The sequence below is a fragment of the Balearica regulorum genome, chromosome 3 (genome assembly GCF_011004875.1).
Source record: "Balearica regulorum gibbericeps isolate bBalReg1 chromosome 3, bBalReg1.pri, whole genome shotgun sequence".
Classification (NCBI taxonomy): Eukaryota; Metazoa; Chordata; class Aves; order Gruiformes; family Gruidae; genus Balearica; species Balearica regulorum.
The window spans coordinates 30101186-30121645 of NC_046186.1; the positions used below are offsets into that span (position 1 = coordinate 30101186).

A 20460-nucleotide genomic window follows, 5' to 3' on the forward strand; every position below is an offset into this window, starting at 1 on the left:
TTCAGTAGTAAATCCTGAAAAAAAGACAACTTTGAGTACCTCAGACTCTTCCAAGTCTTTTGTCACTAGGTCCCCCTCCCATTGAGAACCAGGCCCACTTTTTTATTGGCCTTCCTTTTGCTGCCAACGTACATATAGGTTTTCTTGTGGCTTTGCACATCCTTCTCTATTCTCAGCTCTAGCTGAGCTTTTCCTTTCCTAATTTCAACTCTGCACACCTGGGCAACGGCTTCATATTCCTCCTAAGTAGCCTATCACTGCTCCTTCCACCAAATACGTGCTTCTTTTCTGCGTCTGAGCTCAGTCAGGTGTTTCCTACTCATCCTTGCTGTCCTTCTGCCATGCCTTCTTGACCACTCTCCTCCTTGAACAAGGATGAGCAGTAGTTGTAACAAAGCTGCTACCAGACTTAATTGGTTAAAGTATGGCTTAAAGCTCTGATTAGTAGACAGTAAGTCACTTTGAGAGGAAAAAGCATGTTTATGTCCTGCCCATGGCTCTCAGGAGAGGGAGAGGGAACTAGCAGTCTTGACTTTGCACTTCAAGTCAAATATTCAATGAGGTTACACATTACTGTTCTATGTTTTTTCTGGACCAGGAGATCTCTGGTGAATAGCATTGCAGCTCAACAAGTACAGCAAAAGCGCCCCCTCCTTTCCTTACAAATCTGGCTAACTTATAGCATGGACATTATAGCACTTCTCAGGAAAATGCCTGAAGTCAATTTGCTCCTTCATGATGGTGTGTTCACTGAACCTATTCCCAAAACTTATGTGAATGCTCTAATCACTGAACTAAAAGATGGATACCATTACCTCCACATTTAGTACAGAAACCCAGTTCTGTCAGCATACATGTTAAATTTGTTCTTGGCATGCCAATCAGTTTTGGCCTCTCTTGATATGTAAGCTGTGTCTTGCTTTGACATCTCAGGGAGCATACCATGAGATTCCTCCCCTCTAACTCTAAATAAATAGTCACTTCAGTTAGTAGTGTAGTTGCTCTTCTTCTTGTAGAAATACAGACAGAGGTTTGAGGAGTGCAGATGCAATCACTGCCAGAGTTTGCTGGCAGTACAAAGCTGTAGAAGTTGCTGAGGTCAAAAAGATAAAGAAAACTTCTCTCCCTTTTCATTGATTAGATCTTCTGGGACTTTTTTGTTAGGTCAGCCTGTTGTATAAAAAGCAGGAAAGGGTTCTCATTGTCATGTAGAAAAAATGAACAGCAGGTTCTGAGGGCCAGGATAAGGAAGGCTGGGGCTCAGAGGTGGCATTAAAGATAAAATACAAGATGAGTTATTTAAGCCAAGGTTTTGACTTGGTTTAACATACAAATTAAGTGCACCCTTAGTCACTTCCAAATGTTAGTTCATACTGATCTCATAGACAAGATCAGACTGTAAGGGTAGATCTGAGATTAAGTGAATAGCTATTTAGAATTAAGGAACAATTGGTGCTCTGCAGAAATGATGACTGAACCTTCACAGCAAAAAGTGATTTCACGGTACTTCATCATTTTTAGGCATATTTTGGATCAGATGTCCAATAATTGCCAATTTGAATCAGAATTTTGAATTAATATACCTCAGTTTAATATACATACACATCAGCCACTGAAATCTTATTTTGAGTATTGGGTGGAGGTGTCAAGGTGTTGAGGTATAGTGGTGGAAGCTGCAAGGCAGCTTCTGTGAGAAGAGACTAGGGGCTGCCTCATGCTAGACACAGATGGTTCCAGCTGGCTCCAATGGACCCACTGCAAAACACAGCTGAAGCCCTCAGCCAAGATGATGGCACCTCTGTGAAAACATATTTAAGCAAAAGCAAAACACCACACAGGCTGAATGAGGAGGGGAAAAGTGAGAACAATCCAGTGAGCACTATGATCAGTGAAGAAGGAGGGGGAGGGGGGAAGAGGTGCTCCAGGTGCCAGAATAGAGATTCCCCTGCAGCCCAGGGAGGAGACCACAGTGCAGCAGGTATTCCCCTGCAGCTTGTGGAAACCACTCCCTACACAAGCAGGATATCCATGCTGCTGGGGTCCATGGACGACCCCATGCCAGAGCAGATATAACTTGAAGGACTACAGCCTGGGGAGAGGACACAGGTAGGAGCAGGGGAAAAGTGGGAAGAGAAGGGAGCAGCAGAGAGGAGCTCTTGTGGATTGACTGCAATCTCCCATTCCCTATGCCCTGGGCTGCTCACGGCAGGGAGGTAGAGGAGTTGGGAATGAAGTTGAGGGGAGGGGGGGAAGGAAGGATGGAAAGCATTGCTTTATTTTGTCTTTGTTACTATTCAAAAATCTATTTTAATTAGCAATAAAATATATTAATTTTCCCCAAGTTGAATCTGTTTTGCCTGTAATGATAACTGGTACGTGATGTCTCTGTTTTCATCTTGACCCGTAAGTTTTTTCATCTTTATTTTCTTCTTCTATCCTGTTTGATGAGGGGATTTAGAGAGCACTGGGTGGGCAGCTGGCCAAGGTCAATACAATACATTTTAAGAAAAAAAACTTTAGTCATTGCAAGACATCTTAGAATTACTTAATTAACCTCAAACAAGGAAAATAAGGACTTAAGTATTACCAAGTCTGTCAATGAAGGCAGTAATGACTTGGTAATCCTAGAATCCTTTCAAATGAAGCAATTAGGAATTAACAAACAAAATTCTACAGTCAAAAAAACTTGTATTCTTATTAAGCCTATTTTGCAGCAGACTTGGTATAACACTTATGGTTTATACCTGAATATAAAATAAACTTTTCATGAACATGAAATATATATTACTTGAGGCATGTCTGAATCATCTGGATTATACATAAGGTTGTTCAGATGCTAAGATTTCTAAAGAAGAAATGATTAACACCTCAGTCATGAAAATGACCTTCAGGGTAAGCGATCATAATACATTATGTTCAATTACTTATTCCTTTTAAGATGTTATATTGTGCAGCTGAAGAGAAAGTGATATTAGTGTTTTAATTAAGTCTTTTAATTTCAAACTCAGTGGAATATACATGCATGTATTTTTTCTTGTTGTATTCTTTACATAACTGTGTACCAGTGCACACTTAGAATGCAACACCACGTTGATTTGTGGTAATGAAGATATAGCTATACTCATGGATTATATTTCCTTAGGTTGCTTTTAATTTTAAATTGCTGATTATGTTCCATTTAATTTTTAATTCCACAAACAGTCATAAGAGTTCCACTTGTTTCACTGAATCTTCAGATTCTCTAACAAAGGTTTAGTAATCTACCAAGCCAAAATTAAATCTGACATAGCCTTTGATTCTCCTTTGAGTTCCTTAGATTATGAGCAAATTTCCTGTATTTATAGTAACATTTATGAATTCCAAGGATTCTGGAATCATGTAGAGGAAAAACAGGCCCTGGGTAAGACATACTTAAAAGAGTATCTTAGTGCTAAAAGATTGCTATGTAATTGTGGTGTTTTCTTACTCAAAAGATCTATCCTCTATGTACATTAAATCTCCTATTTGGTACGTTACAAAGCATAATGTTTAGAGTTGCTTGTTTCTTTACAACATTTGCAGTACAAACTCAGTAGTTCATGTTATAACCATTAACATTTATCCCTCCAGCCAACAAATGGTTGACCATTTAGACAAAAGAGGTTTTAGATTCAGTGACTCTGGAGGTATCTTTCAGTTTTATGTTGTTATATCTAACACCTAGGTACCACCAACATAGAAGCAATAAGCAGTAACAAATGTGATCTTGAGTAAAGAGCTATTCTACTTTCAGCCACTGATTTTTTTCACAGTTAGTTCTATAAACAAGACCAAACTTTTCCTATGTACAGACAGGAGATATGGAACAAGAATGATCAGACTGGGGAATTTAAGAGCTCACAGAATTTTGTAGCTAACTGGTTATCTAGAGACTTTATGCTATGCTACTGTTAAGTTTCTTTGTGGTGCCTAAGCATTAAACACCAAAAATAGTTTTCCAGGCTTGTGTCCTTCAACATGAAAGTTTAATGCTATTTCAAATAAATCAATATTTTTTGCAATGGAGTGTAAAACTGGAAAAACTAGTGATGTTTCTGTGTGCTTGGAAGTGAGTGGTCAAACTAATGTAAGGAGACAGTTTGTACTTTAGTACGCCAAAGTCATATACCTGAAGGAACAATGTTTGTTTACAAAGATCCTTTTGGGCAACAAGAATGATGTATACTGTGTATATACAGTTGCTAAAGAGCAAATACAAGTAAAAGAACAGCAGCTGCTGACAGAGCTAGAATAATTAGGTCTTGTGTTATCAAGAGGACCCAATATAACTTAGTTGTATTATTTCATGGAGCAACACTGGCCCGCCAAAGCAATTAAAGAAACAAGATGGGCTAAGCTGGGGACAGAAAGTTCATGTCACTGGGTCGTCTGCACCTTTGATGTGGCCTTGCTAGCCAGTGTGATTGAGGATGACTAAACATATGCAGAAGGCTACTACAAAAGAGGGGATGCAGTCATCTCTAGAAGGTATTTTGAAAAAACAAACAGAAAAACCCCCCAAAAACCCAAACCAAACCTGCAACAAAACCCCCACCAAACCCAGAGGAAAGGAACTGAAATAATCATTTGTGTACTTTTGAAAAGGATGAGTTGATTATTTGGTATTATCCTTTTGTTACTTTTCTCCTTCTCCTAATATAACCCTGCTTTATTAAGTCACTTCTCATTTTAGGCCAGGGAAAAAACAGTTTCGTGAATGCTCAGATCACTTCATTTTATTTTCTGAAGTATCTGGGGTCAGGACTTTGACCAGGGTTTATTAGTGATATCTAGGGTTTAAGACAACTGCCAATTGTTGCTCCTAACAGAAAGAATACATTTGTGCATTTGTCATCTGAGCTGTGATTGCTTTTTCTAAGAGTCTACCTGAACTGCAAAACAATACATTTTTATCTTAGCATTGTTGAGAAAAAGTTATATTTTAATAGTTAATAAATTATTTGTTAATCAGTGAATTAAAATGGAATAAAATTATGAACACTGTAAAATAAATCCAAAATAAGATAAACTTACGGAAAACTTAACATTTTAAGAGATACGTTAGCTGTCAAAATTTTAGAGCTTACAGAGTGGAGATCAGACTGCCTTCTCTAAGACATTAAATTACATCATGACCAGAAAAAAGATTCAAAATGTCTGATCAAAGTTAATACTTTTAAAATAAGGTTTCATAAATAAAATGAAATATACTAACATAATTTGGCCAAACCCATTTAATGTATTGTAATTTTTCCATTCAAATTTATAAATCTATACTATTTTAATAATTAAATGATTAAATTTTTCTCTGTACATTAATGTACTTTTGAAATTCAAATGATCATTGACATCAATAGAAACTGTTATGTATCTGTAAAGGTGCCTTGTCTGTGACAAAAAAAAAGGCTGTTCCTAAATTATCAAAATTGCTGAAAATGAAAGTGGAAATACACCTATCTTTCAAAAAGTTAAATTATTTTTGTTATACTATTATAAATTCAGCACCTTAAATACTAATATTTTGTAGTTTTAAAGTATTTTCTTTCATTATTCATAATTCCAAAGCTTGGTACTCTCAAAAAGTGTAATCACCTTTTCTGTAGTGTAGGTAACATAAAACAAACAAAAATTGTTAAATTAAATATGAAAAATCATCCTTTAGGTATTCAAATTGTAACTGCTAGAAAAAGCTTTCAAAACCTCAAACTATCAAAGAACTACTTTACAATTGTGTATGTTTGCCAGAGAAACATACACTTAACACATGCTCTTTTTGCTTCATAATCCAGAAAAGTAATGTCTTGCTTAGAAGACCTCACTTTGAAATCACTTTCACTCACTTCTGGGCCTGCTAACACAACAACTTTGTTTTCAAGTCTTAGTTCAACTGCTATACCAAACACTTTGCATGGGATGAATTATTCCTTCAGACTTAATCTAACTGGTACATTGCATAGTGGATGTCCAAACTGTCACTTTAAGTGGGGGAAAAAACCCACTGGTTATAATTAAGTGATGGCCAATCTATGACTAATGTTTCAATGTTTGACACCTGGGTATCACACCATCCTTGTTACTAAATAACTAACACTAAACAACTATTCCTGTTATATACTAAAAGATTTTTTTATGGTAAATAACTACTTGTAACAGTAAACAACAACTACAGCTGATTAAAAACGCCTCACAAAAAACCCCAACAAAACCCAACATCCTATCCTTGTTGGTTAAATGTGTTAGGGAAAAGAACTCAAGTCAAACTGCTTAGTCAATAATGAAGAATCATAAAAGGAAAGCACACCTGCAGATTGCTTGTTCCTTTTCAAATTAGTCTCATAAGCCCTTCAGGTACAGGTGTCTTGTCTTTTATGAGTGTAACTGGGAATTCTTACAGAAACATATACATAAAGGTGAAGACAACTGTTTTAACATCTATTATTAAAATTATAAATCTGCAGCACCACTGCCTAATGAACCAAACTTTCTGTGATACCCAAGAAGTAATATTCAGAACACAGCCCTTCTCCAGAAATACTGTGGGGGGGGAGCTTTTAAAGTTTTAGGCAAGAGAATTATATAGATTTTTTCCATTTTTTGCTGAAATGTCAAGGATAATTTTGAAGTACACTGCACATGCGATACATGGAGTAAAGTTTGTGGTGGACGGCTATATGTGTCTCCCCAAAACTGTACTTGTTTTTTTCTGTGGAGAAATTACATTCCTCTCACTTCAGAGAATGTGAATTGTGTCCTTTCTAATCTTACGAATTATGTGGTATTTATCACAGGCTGGAATGGGTAGGAAAAAAAAAGTTATGCAGAAATCATACAACTTGAGGTAGACAACTAGAAACACTTCTGTAAACAGTCATATGACCTCATGTGTTTTCAGGTTGCTTAAGCTGGATGTATCAAAACATTAAGTATGAACTACTTGTTCTGCGGCATGGAGAGCATTTAAAAAACCATCATTTTCGAGAAATTTTACTACAACTCTACCCATTAAATATTTTCTCATTAGTTCTGTAAAAATTCTAAGATTAACACTAGACAACAGTGTCAGTCCAACAGGCCACCAAGTCAAAGTGTTACTATGGTTATGTGGAAATTCAAATGACAAGGTAGAATTTTATTATTATGTTTGTAAAATTTACTCTATATCGTTGGGAATACTTTTTTACTCAGCTGAATTCAGAAGACATTGATTTTCTTTGCACTATACACTCTCTCTTTTAATGTGTTTCAGCTGGGGTGACTAAAGAAATCATAAATCAAGCCTTAATGTAAATAACATCTTGAGCTACTTAGCCAGAATCGGATCAAAGTTCTATTTGAATTAATATTGATTTATCCTCCAATAAGGAGTGGATCCTGTGTACCCTTCCTTCATTTAGTTGAGGCCATTGCTATAAAATTAAAACTACGTAAAATCTGTGAACTAGCCTTCTCCACTGTGGCAGAGTGGACTATACCTGTGAATCCAGGGGGACAGAAACACCGATAGCCTCCGAGCCTGTTGATACAGCTTCCTCCATGCAAGCAAGGCAAAGTTTCACACTCGTTTACATCCATCTCACACAGAGACCCATAGTATCCAGGTGCACAACTACAGATGAATCTTCAGAAAAGGAAAAGTCAGGTAAGTCAACAGAAGTAAACATCATGATCTATTCCAATATTCTGAAGCTACAGGTATGTCCTGATGTCAAGCTGGTGTCCCTAATCATCACCCATATTAAAATAACTAACAGACTTTTCTCATTTCCTTGTTTCTGAAGCAAGCAGAGCAATTTACTCTTTTTTAAATTAGTACAAAAATTGTCCACAATAATTTTAACTGAAGGTATAAAGAATCACTTAACGGCTCATGTTCTCTTGACACAAGTCTCTGAATAACTGTACGGTGTTGCAGAACAAACACAAGATACAAATTTTTCTCTTGCTTGCACTTAACTTTTAGTAAACATTTACATTAGAAAAGGTCATTGTTAGAAGCTGAAAAGAGAGTTGTAGATCAATTTTCCTCTATTTCACTCTTATTCCAAACTGAAAAAAGAAAAAAAAAAAAAAAGGAGGAAAAGAACAAGTTGTGCTGAAGGCAGTTTCCCTTCTATTTTCCTCTCAAGTCACATAAGAAACAAATAGCTGAGTCAGTAGCATTGGTCTATCTTGAATCCCTGTCATATGCTGAAGGTCCCATCCAAACCTCAAGGCAGCAAGCAGGCATTACACATAAGGAAATCGGGGAATTGCTTTTCATATAGTAGTAACTAACCTGTTTATGAGATCCAGGCAAGTTCCATTGTTTTTGCAGGGTCTTGATGAGCATTCATCAATCTCCACTTCACATAATGTCCCAGTAAAGCCATGTTGGCAGATGCACCTAGCCAAGAGGATGTTACTGTATTACTTTTTAGTTTAATATAAAAAGATTCCAGAAAAATGTGGCAGATTTTGAGGGGTATGAATTAGGTGGTTCCAAAACTGTTTGTTTTTTTCTGATCACTACAATGTGCTGTACTTTAACAAGCTTCACAAGTACAGTGACTGCAGCCCAGGAAATAAGATTTTTGCCATTATCATTTGAAGGCCACAGGCTTTGTGCTGACCCAGCTGCGCAAGGGCTTAGAACTTGCCTTGGCCTGAGTTGGTTTTCACCTGCCCCGGAGCCAACTGACTGCTGTCTCTCATGCTTTAGCTTCAGCTCTGGGAATAGCACCTATGGTGAGGGTGTGACACACTGGGATAACCATGGTGTTACAAACAATAGCCTTTTGTGACCATATGGGCTGCGGAAGCTGGTGAACAGTGCAAAGGAAGTAAATCATGATAAGGAAACATAGAAAAATACCTCCAAGCAGGCCTGAGACTGAAGAAAAACTGAGAAACCCCCCACCATAAAGATCACGCTACTCCTGGCAAAGATTTCCAGATGCTGGCGACTTGCAGTAACACTGCCAGTTGAGGAAGACTGAAATCACTGATCACAGGACCCAGACAGACATTGTGAGGGTTATCATAACAACAGAGACAAGAGCTAGACAATTGCAAGACTTCTTATGTAACAAATGCAACTACATTGTTTATGAAACTTTTCTATTAATTTCAACTTAGTACTATTGTAACTGGACTAGTAACCACTGCTTGTTATATTTTGATTAGATTGTTAAGATTTTAATTAGCCCTACAATAGATTCTTGGGTTCACATTATGGTATGTCTTTTTGCCCACAAGAAAATGTTGAGTGTAATGTAACAGTGTAATGTGTCAAATGCATCACAAAAAAGACATATTACATCACTGAAGGACAGCAAACATAATACAGGGAAAGTACTAAAAGAATATCTCGATTATAAATATCTATGTATCGTACTGAATATCTGTCAGTCAAATAACTTTCCTCACCTGTAACTGTTAACCCCGTCCACACAGAGACCTTCATTCTGGCATGGATTGGAGATGCACTCATCACTGTTAACTTCACAGTAAGCACCTTCAAATCCTGAAACAAAGATTTTATTAACTGTGAATGAGTGAATTCTACTACATAATGTGACTATAAGGGTCACAGAGGTTTGGCTGCCTGAGCTCAGGACCAACTTAGACAATGCAAGTGGCAGGCCTGAGAAACCTCTGCTGCCCTTGAAGCTGTTCAGGAGTTGACAGAAGCATCAGTGGTGACTAACCCTTCTCTCGGGAGCATCTAAGCTGAGGCTCTTTGCCCTTAGTATCTAACCGACCTGCGTTGCAGCCACATGCATACCTAGCCATGTACCTGTTTATCTGGATGCTGACTTTGGCCTCCAGACTAGTTCCTTGGCTTGACCTTGAACCTACCCAATCCCCACAGACTTGGCTGGTGATCTGGCATACTATGCTGATCCTGGACACCGTCATTTGCCCTGCTTGCCTTATTCAGGCAAGATTATAAGACTGTCAGACAGGACTCTTGGCATTGAGGTTCCTGCCCTGGGAGCCTTGTAAAACTCCTGGCTTACCTTCACTTCTGGAGCAGGCAGCCCTCCCTGCTCCCTCACTCTAAGATTAGGGCAGCAAGTGGATGCAATCCTAAAAGAACTTTCTCCAATTGATTTTGTTCCTTAGCATCAATAAGTTCATTTCTGGAGAGCATAACAAGTTTTAACATACTTTAACGCACCAGAGAGAAGAGATTTGTATGCACCATCTGGCTAAATGTACTTGGGAAATGTAATCTATATTAAAGGACTTAAATGGCTATCTTGGGGAGTGTGGGACAATATCAGAAACTAAAAGCTAATTCAATAATTAATATATTACAGAGCATAATGGCAGTTAGAGACACCACATTTATTCAAAGCAGTCAGTAGATGAGAAAAAAACACTTAACTGGTTTTAATATTTAAATGAAGAAAAAATGTGATCAAGATCTTATCTGCACAGTACATTACTTCCACAATACATTCACCTGTGTAGACATCACAGAGTAAGTGCTAAAGAGAAATAAGATCTTCCAGTGATATAAGACTACTACTTTTGCTCTTAGACAGCATATTACATCTTACAATGTTCACATAAATAAGTTTTCTACTTAATACACAGTTGTGTTAAAATGCTATACAGTGGATACACTAGAGCTACTTAGTTGAATTTTGCACAAACTGAATATATGTTTCAATTGATGTAGTAATGAATCCATTACAATAAACAAACTACTTGCACTGTAGCAACCATAATACACACGACCCCACGTAGCAGACTGACTGAAGAGCATTTACGGTGTTCACCAAAGTGCTTCTGAACACCATTTAGATATCAAAATTAAATTAAAACAACTATAAAAACAGCCACTGAAATTCAGTGTATATTATTATAAATATGATGAAGGCTTTACTGGATTCTCTATTAAAACAACAAGTAAAAATTGTTATCAGTACTTTTTTTACATACTGAAATAAGGATAGTAATGAATGACATTTATTGCTATATTATTTATTTGTGGTTTTCAAAGTACTTGATGAAAGTGGGGAAATCATGAAAGATCACAGTTAGAATAGCACAGCTCGTTTTTATTCAGAGAAAATCATTGCTAGAAAAATTAAGTGGCTTGGTCATAGTTGGAGAACTGGGCAATCACCAACCGCCTGAGGTTTAACAAGGGCAAGTGCTGGATTCTCCAATGTATGATCTAAACATCAGCCGACATCAAAGCAGCTGGTATTTTCTTCTTACCAGGATTTTTTCTGTTCAACAACTTTCCTAGCTAGACCTGACTGAAATGAGCCCTGAATATTTGAAGATTTCACAGCAGTAGCTGCTACAGAGCTGGAAAATAAAGCCTGGAATGTATCTCAAACTAACCCTTCCATTATAGCCACCTGTATGCTTATGATGCTATTTTTTTCAGCAATATCTTGAGTGTGAAGTGATGCTCTCATTTATTTCCTATTTGTATGACGTTTCACAAAAATTTTGAAAAGAATTACCATAATAGGGGACAAAAATTCTCTGTCACAATGTACTGCTTTGAAGTAGCTCCCTCAGCACAGGCAACCTTGTTATATTCTTAATGGTTTATTTTATTATTTGCAAATGGACTGGAACCAGAATCAACGATCAAAACACTTTTGTTACTTGTAATGTATGTAATCTGCATCTTAATACTGCCACTTGAGCCTTCATCTACATTTGCCTGAAATTTGATTAAGGAAAAAAGAAAGGTGAAAGGACTATAACTTGGGCTGTGGCATGCAAGTTCAATGTTCAGTATTAGACCTGATTACATCAAGTAGACAGCAGTCGCTGACACACACACACAAAAAATATAAAAGAAAAATATAAATCAGGAGTTGATCTTTTGACACATGCCACTGATAGAGAAACATTATCATCTTTCATCTAAGTCTGGTTTGATTAAAAAAATGGAGGATATAGCAAATGTGAGAGACCAGGACCACAGGACCATTCGTAGCCAACTTCCTCATCTGTGACTTCTTACAAATTACATTTATTTGTAATGTTTGAAATTTCTGAAATTAGATTTTGTTACAGAGTAGGTGGCTATGTCAACGGGCAGGGGAAATGGGACTTCACTGAAAAGTAGTGCACTGAAAATAAATCTGTGTAATATTATAAATAACTCAAAGATACATAGACTGTTTAGTTTTATAAGGTAATCAGAAAAGGGTGTGAAGCCAACAAAGTAAAACTTAAAAAAATACTAACAGAACTTATGTGGAATAGCTTCTTATTCTTTTGTGATACTATAAACATTTGAGCAAGCATCTTTTTTTAAGAAAATACCACAGCTGTCAGATTAAAATACATAAAAAGGAAAACGGAGGGCATTCATCATTCTGCTGCTGCCTGTCGTCTTCACTTGGTTATGGATGTTTTATAGTTTTTTGAAGTAAATAGTACTGAAGTGAATACATAAAGCACCATTTAGACACATTTTTGATTGCACTAGTACACATTTTTCCAGCCCACAGCAAAATATAGCTACCTTGAAAAGACATAAAGTAAGTAAACATACAGCAGGCATGCTACTTTATCTATTATTCCTACAAATGGAGAAAAATACTGTTTTCATCACAAAATTTTACTGGCCATCTACTACATTAAGAAATAAGCTATTTATGTGTTCAATTTACTATTGAACATTGTCCTTTTCTAACTGACATAAATTAGCTCAGTCCTTTTTAACAAAAAAGGTCAAACATTTTTTTCTTAATGACATTTACTGTTAAAAATTACATAGAACTATCCAGATGATTTTTTGATCCACAGTGAAAATTTTTAAACTCACACAGCAACTTTTTCTAAGGAATTTTTAACCTTGCTAGCATTTTTATACAGATTTCAACAAAAACTTCTGCTTTCAACTAAAAAGGTTATTCAGAAACACTCAAATCTGCTTAAAAGAACCTGAAAAATTAGCAGTGTTATTTAACTTCACTTCATTCATAATTTCTGCATGTCTGTGCTGTAGTGTATTTATAATTTATGAAGCTTGTACAAAGGATGTTTCAATAAAAGCAATAAGCCGATTTTAATTCTCTCCTGATATATATTCTCAGAGTAAATTAAGAAAAAAAAGTGTTACACTGTGTACATCACCCGTACAAAACAGGACAGGTCAAACTTCAAAATGTACACTGCAATATTACGATTAGAATATTTGTAAAATGTTTATTTTATGAATATGCTTGAACAGACACCAATCATACTATTTTCATATCCAAAAGAATACTTAAAATGCTCATACCTACGTGTAACTGGTTTAAGGAAAGAATTACCTTGACAGTTTATTTACATAGTGCTTGTTGAAGCTATGAGATACCTCATGAACTGAGGTATACCTCCAATAACATTCATGGACTCGTGTAGTTCTTGTATTTTACACGCTATTCAAGCACAATTTAAAGGGTAATGTAATACATTAAGTTATTTTGTATAAGCTACAACTGTTGCCACACATAGCTGTGATCTTCTGGCTTACTTAAACTAAAATTAACATATGGATGTGGTTTTTACAGTAACGTAGACATGTTTCCAAATTATTTCATGTGTTGCAAGAGGAAAGAAAAAAAGACAATGGGGGGAAACTGACTTAAAATGTTTAACATGTCAGATATACTACTGAAACAAACATTTTGCAGTTACAAAGAAATCTGCAGTATGTAAAAAAGCATTCATTTAAGGCAGCCAACAAAATTTAATGTTCAATTTGTAGTTTATACTGTGAATACAGTTAATTCATTCGAATTATAAACCACAGTATTTATTTAAAGTAAACTACTGTGTAAAAAGTGGTACATTACTTGAAAGCCTGAAAATATGCATGGTGCTGTAATATATTGTTACTGTAGCAATATTTTAGTACTACATGTAGGAAAGTAACGTGCATGTTTAGATGCAACTACTTGCTGCCTTTACTAATGCGAATCAGTCAAACTTAAGATCCAAACTTTAAATCAATAGCACATGTAAATGATTTGACGTAGCTCTCCAGCCATACACTTTACAGGGTAGCTTCTCCACATGTCAAACACGACTGATGCATTAAAAATGCGGTTTTTGACCTTAGTGCTTTTTATGTGGGAAAGCTGAAATTTTTCTGAACTCAGTTCAAACCTTTCTGAACTTCTAAATGAAAAGATGCGTCTAATCAATGGGGAAGAGCAAATGGCACACCTTGTAACTTGTGAATACAGAATTCCACTAGATACATGCTCAAAATTTCCAATACTGAATTCAAGAAAAAGGTAGCTTTTTTTTTTTTAATCCAGGTGGCCAATATAAAGGTTAGACAGATGTAATTGTAAAGTCTGACAAATGGGTTTTATTGGTCAAACATATTTTACAGTATTTTTCTCACCACATTAGAAACTAAAGATGTAAATAGACTCTCATTGATATTACTGCTTATCCACTTTTTTTTTTTTTTAAATCATATGGGGACAGTACTTCATTTAAAACATTTGTTTATCATTTTAGGGAAACTGTATAGCATTTTTGAGGAAGTGAAATATACCTCAGAAATGTTAACACTTTTCATAGTAACAGCAATTTCAAGACTTTCAGAAATTAACGGAGATGAAAAACAATTGAAAATCATTGCAATTCTTTGTGTTAGACAATTTACTTTTGTTTCTGTATATTTTTTAACAGTCCAGGTAGCATGAAAGTAACTTCAATAATATGAGGTCTAAAAATACCTGCATTCACAGGTATTTGGGAATGTCACAAAAGCAGCTCATCTAATCTCAAGCCCTAGTTTTTTCAAACTCAAAATTAGCACTAGAGGGTGTGACAGTATGTTCAAATTTGCTTGTAATTTATGTGCGGGCAGAACAATATATTAATTTTAGTTTACAGAAATTCCAACATCTCCTGGTAGTTTTGTTGTCAATAGACGAAGGATTAAATGCTGTTACTTAAGATGGGACAGATCCTATTGTTCCTTCTGTTTCTCTGAAATAAGGGAAGTGGCTACTGCATGTCTCAAGTCTGTCTATGGGACTTCTGTGAACTGTGAAGTGCAGGAATATGCAGTGTGTAAGCTATGCATATGCTGTTATGGTCATTTTCATCTCCTTATTCCATTGCAGAGAAATATTACACAATTTACCTCTGCAAGTAACACAGAGGACTAACGGGATTCTTTCCCCAGAAGCTCTCTACTGTTTTACTCATCAGCACAGTATCGTGGATTCTATTTGCCTCCTTATTGTGAACCATTTATGAACCAATGTTTGCAGCAGAGATATCACAACAGCCCCATAAACATTAGTATAGGGATTCAGGTTATTCAGTATAACACAGGTAGGTACATATAGCAAACCAAAGGTGTGTGAAATGTTAGACATGGTAAAAAAGCTACTTCCCTTTGTGAATTATATACGCATGTGTTTGGAATAGAAACTGGCACTGAAGGGCTCAGAAATCTGGCAATGGCAATCTCCAAGTTAAATGACTTCTGTTCTTTAGCACCTATTCATTAGTTCTGCTTGATATTATAAATTTTGTGCAGTATGATAATTTTCATGATAATAATGTCTTATTTCAGACATGGGTTGAAAAATCATAGAATCATAGAATGGTTTGGGTCAGAAAAGACCTCAACAATTATGTAGTTCCAATCCCCCTGCCATGGGCAAGGACACCCTCCCTGTATATTTTGTCTCAGTTCAAACTTCTAGCTGTAAGATGCTATAGACCAAATAAAAATCATCATTACCATGCTAGGACAAAGGGTATTAAAAAAAGAAGGTGTCACAGGAAAGAGTTATTGACAGTAGTCTGATGAAAAGGGTCAGAAAGTCCTGGAAAGAACTGTTTAAAACAAGGAGTTCAGAAATTACCTTGAAGCATCAAGAAAAGAACCATGAAATTTTTTCAAGAAAGAGATTAATTTCTACCTTCTATTATAAAAACCAGAAATTATAAAAACCCTCTGAATTCAACAACCTTGTCCTTCCCTTCCTGTCTTTCTGTCAGCAACAACTACATCTGCTGTTCCTACTTGTCTTACTTTAGCTCCTTGATATATCTACTAATAATTCTTGCAAAAGAATAAATCACTGTTAAATAAGTCTTTTATTAGAAAACACTAGATATTTTCTGGCCCATGGATTATGTTGGCCAATTATCTTTTGTCTTGTTAATTCTCTGGAATATTTACGTGTTTGTATTTCCCCAGGTTTCACATTTCTCCATGGTAACTGTTACCTCTTGTCTCCCATTTCATCATCATTAGGCCTACTGTTCAACAGTCCCAGCCAGAGAGCTGATCTTGCACTCTGTAGTTGCATGCCCTCTCATAGTTTTCCTTCATTTTGAACATATCTTTTTCAGTAATTTGTTTCTTGGAACACAACTGTTCTCAGAAAGCTGCACTATTTTTACCAATCTGTCTTGTCTTCCCTTTGGGTTGCCTTTATGAAACTAACACTTCTGTGCTTAGCATTATCTAGAAGGGCATGGTCTAATGTTCATCCTCTAGTTTACTGACCCTCTACTTCACTTATGTATGCAGCTGAATTGCTCTTTGGATCTTTTGCATGTAGAGCTTCTGAGGAATTTATGAACAATTCCCCAGCTACAAATAATTCAATATTATTTATATTCTATAGCTTTGTTCATGTTTCCTACCTTTCTCTTCTGTTCCACTAAATTTTTTATTTCTTCTATAGATTAATTCCAAGAATGGAATTCTTTAAGAACTGGAAAACATGTTGATAAATTAAGCTATAAAACCTTCTACTATTTGCCCTAAGTTGTCCTTTCCTCCGTTTCGTCTGCATTTACTATGTAGCACTTCAGGAGAAACTAATGGCAGGATTCAATGCTGGGTGTATGAATAATACCTCAAAAAGCCATCTCCTCCCAACTGCCTTCATTAAACCTTTGTTATCAATTACTGGCAAAGTATGTAAGAAGAAGTATTTTCTGTACACTTCTTGGGAAACTTGCTCTACCACAGTGATTCCTGAACTCTTGCAATACTGGCCTACCCTACAACATTCTTGTAACCATGAGTATACCAGCATACATTTGTAGAGATCACAATTTTTTAAACTGTTTAAACTGCTTGTGTGGGCAACTTAAACTCATGGCCTAACACTGTTCCATAACCTACAATATAAGAGCCCGGTTTTGCGTTATGAATGTTAAAATCCATCTCTCTGCAGAGAGCAAACCTCTACATCTAGGACTGACACTTCAAAAGGAAGTTTTGCATTTATATTATTTATAGAATTTTAAAAATCTTTAAAGCAAAAGCCAGACAACTCCTCTACATACATACAAGAACAAAGATGTGTAGTTTTGCTTACTACTAATCATGACTTCATTATCTCCTTACAAATTTGCTGTAATAATTCTGTCCTATGCTAAACATCTCACATCAAGTTTGACTGTGCCCAATTTACACTCTATCAGCTAGCATAGCATCCCAATTCCAGCTCCCTGTAGTCAGTGGATATTCTCTTTTTCTTCTAAATATGTACCACAGTCAATAGCATGATTTGTGGTCCTATTGTACCCATCTCAGATATGGTTTTCTAAAGATATTCTTTAGAATTTCCTAAGTACAGCTATATTTTGCGGCTCTTGCTAAACCAGGTTCATACCTTCTAATGACTGGACTGTCCACTACTGGCAATCTGCTATTAAGTCAGGTATCTTGATGTAATCTAACTACGTCAGTGTGACTGCCCTTTGTGATCAAATCCGCACGACAGGTTTATTGGGAGATAGAGAGGCACACAGTAGAAAAAATAGGAGAAAAAAAGAAAAGAAGACAACTGTGGAAACAGATTTCCATAAACTGTTTTCAATTAAATTTTTGTATTCTACTGTCTCTCCTTTTTGGTATTGAATAAACGGTTACATTTTTCCTAGAATGAATTATTAACTCATTTCATGAATTATGCCTTTAACCCCTTTTCAATACTGAGATATCTTCCACCTTCCAGGATTTGTTAGCAATGCATGTTACTGGTTCACATAGCTCCCCTGCTAGTTCCCTGCAGATTCTTAGCTGCAAGCTTCAAGAATCCTTGAAGATTCCGTCAAAGTTCCCTGAGAATCTTGGCTGCAAGTTTTTTGGATTCTTGAGAAACTGCACAAAAATGTTTTGTAAAAAAAGACTCTTCTGAGGATTGTTAAGACTTGAACTACATGTCTCTCTACAGATCATTTCTGAAAAAGGTTTCAAAATCAATACATTGTATTAAAAGCTGTTTTAAAAAAGCGGCTTTTCTAAAAGCTGCTTCAATAAGCAACCTGCATACCTCCCCAAGTGAGTTTGGGGTTTGTTTCTTTTTTTTTTAACTCAGCAACTTGTGGTAACCTTTACCTTAATAGTAAAAAACTCAAACTATAAATACTGCTGACTTCTACATATTATCTCCAAACCTTTGCAGCTCAGTAAAGAATGAGTAGAACTACTGTGGTGTAACACTGCTATTACTATATTTGGTATCCTTGGTCCCTAGGACACCACTATATCCCTACTGTTTATAGGTATCAAAGTGATGACTTCAAAATCCTGCCTAAATTCCAAATTCAGTAATTGTACTCTCACTACTTAGATTTTCTCTACAGTTTTAATCAGCTAATGTATTCTTCAATTCCTATGCAGAACTCCACAGTAACGTTCTGCACAGTTAAACTGTTGGTCCGTTCCACCTTAGCAGTCCTTGTACGTCCAGGGAGAGATTGTGTCTTTTAAGCCATGGCCCAGGAAAGCTGTCAGCACCTGTTATGATTTTGCTTGTTGTGCATACAGAGAACAATCCGCTCTATTCATTAGGCAGGGCAAGATTAGTCCCCTGACGTGCCAGGCCTTCCTGACAGCTCAGCAGGAAGAGGAACCATTTCCAACTTGCTCCAATTTTTGCATTTTTAAGAATTTGCATATATTTTGTCCATTGCTGCCTGTCTGTTTTGTCAATTTAGTCTGTTAGCTCTGCTGGCCAGGTGCATGTCTACCTCTATGTTGTTGTAACAATCGACTCAGAAATAGTAATTCTGAGTGCTGGAATCTAAACAGTCATAGATTTAATAAGTACTATAATATAATAAATTAATAGTAGACAAACTGACAGCTATATTACCAGTCTTTTAACATAATTGACAGACTTGCTGTAATTTATGACGGTTTTATGTGCTTTGAAAGGTATACATTGTTACTTTCACTGACACTAGCATTAAATTCAACATACATTTGCAACTCTTCTGCAGCACAACAGACAACAGAAAAGATTAACTATACCAGTTCTCACCTGTTTTGCAAATGCACATTGGGTTTCCATCAACTTGTGCCAAGCAGGTTGAATTGTTTATGCATGGATTGTACGGCAGCTCACAGGGACTGAAGCGCTGATGGCAGAAGTCACCAGTATAAAATGGAGGACAAATACATACAAACTGTCCCTGCTTAACAGATTCATAACAGGTGGCTCCATTCAAGCATGGTTCAGAATCACATTCATTTATATCTTCACTGCAGTCCGGCCCTGTCCACCCTGCTGTACACGAGCATCTGCATAAAAAAAAAAAAGCTGACATTGTGGAAGAACAAAAATCAACAACTTAGCCCAATCAGTTCTAACTATTTTAAAAAAAATACAAAAAATATCAAGACTCTTTCTGTTCACAGCTTTTTTCTGCCAATTGTATTAGACTGCATTATGAATAAAAGTTATATTGAGGTTCTTCTCCCACAATTTATATGAGCAAAAGCAAAACGACTTACTCTAAATCACAGGATTTATCCACTTGGAGAACCACCTAGTTTAGTTAAGGCTGACAGAATCATGTGTGGATCTTCTTTAAACTGAAACACCACCACAAGTTATTAAATGGGGAATGTAAATTTCTTTAAGCTTTAAGATTAGAAAAACATCTTTTCGTATATGTGAAACTACTAAGTAGGTACTTCAGTGTTTACAATGAAATGCACCAGGTAGCATTCAGTGCACTTTTAAGAAAGAAAGTAGGAGGTCAGAGGCACAATAAATGAAAGAAGAATCCTCTTTTCATTGTTCTCTTTTTTGTATGCTCTTATGAAGACCTATTATTGACAGGACAGAAGAGAAAACTTGGACCAAAATCTACATTACATCTGATTGCAAAGAATCTAGATAAAGATGAATTAGATAAGATATATATATCTTTTATATACATTAATATGATAAGGTTCTAAAAATTCAAATATAATAATTTGCTAATGATTTCAAAGTTTGCAGACACAATTTGCTCATCAGCTGCAATAAAACAAGGGTCTATGTGCTTTAAAAGGTACACACTCTTGTTACTTTCACTGAAGAGAAGATTAAATTCAACATATATTTACAACTATTTTGCAGGACAACAGACAATACGAAAGATTAACTATACCAGTTCTTACCCGTTTTGACTGATCTTGATTTTGGGCAGTAAACCATTCAAATA

General features: G+C 36.0%; 1 protein-coding gene across 1 annotated transcript in view; it reads right to left on the minus strand.

The window, feature by feature from the left end:
• Positions 1–20460, minus strand: part of EYS (eyes shut homolog) — a 906089-nt gene that overhangs the window by 503003 nt on the left and 382626 nt on the right. Inside the window, 4 exon segments of the mRNA XM_075747398.1 lie at positions 7491–7636; positions 8294–8401; positions 9424–9520; positions 19290–19549. Of these exon segments, the coding sequence (XP_075603513.1) occupies positions 7491–7636; positions 8294–8401; positions 9424–9520; positions 19290–19549 (611 nt within the window).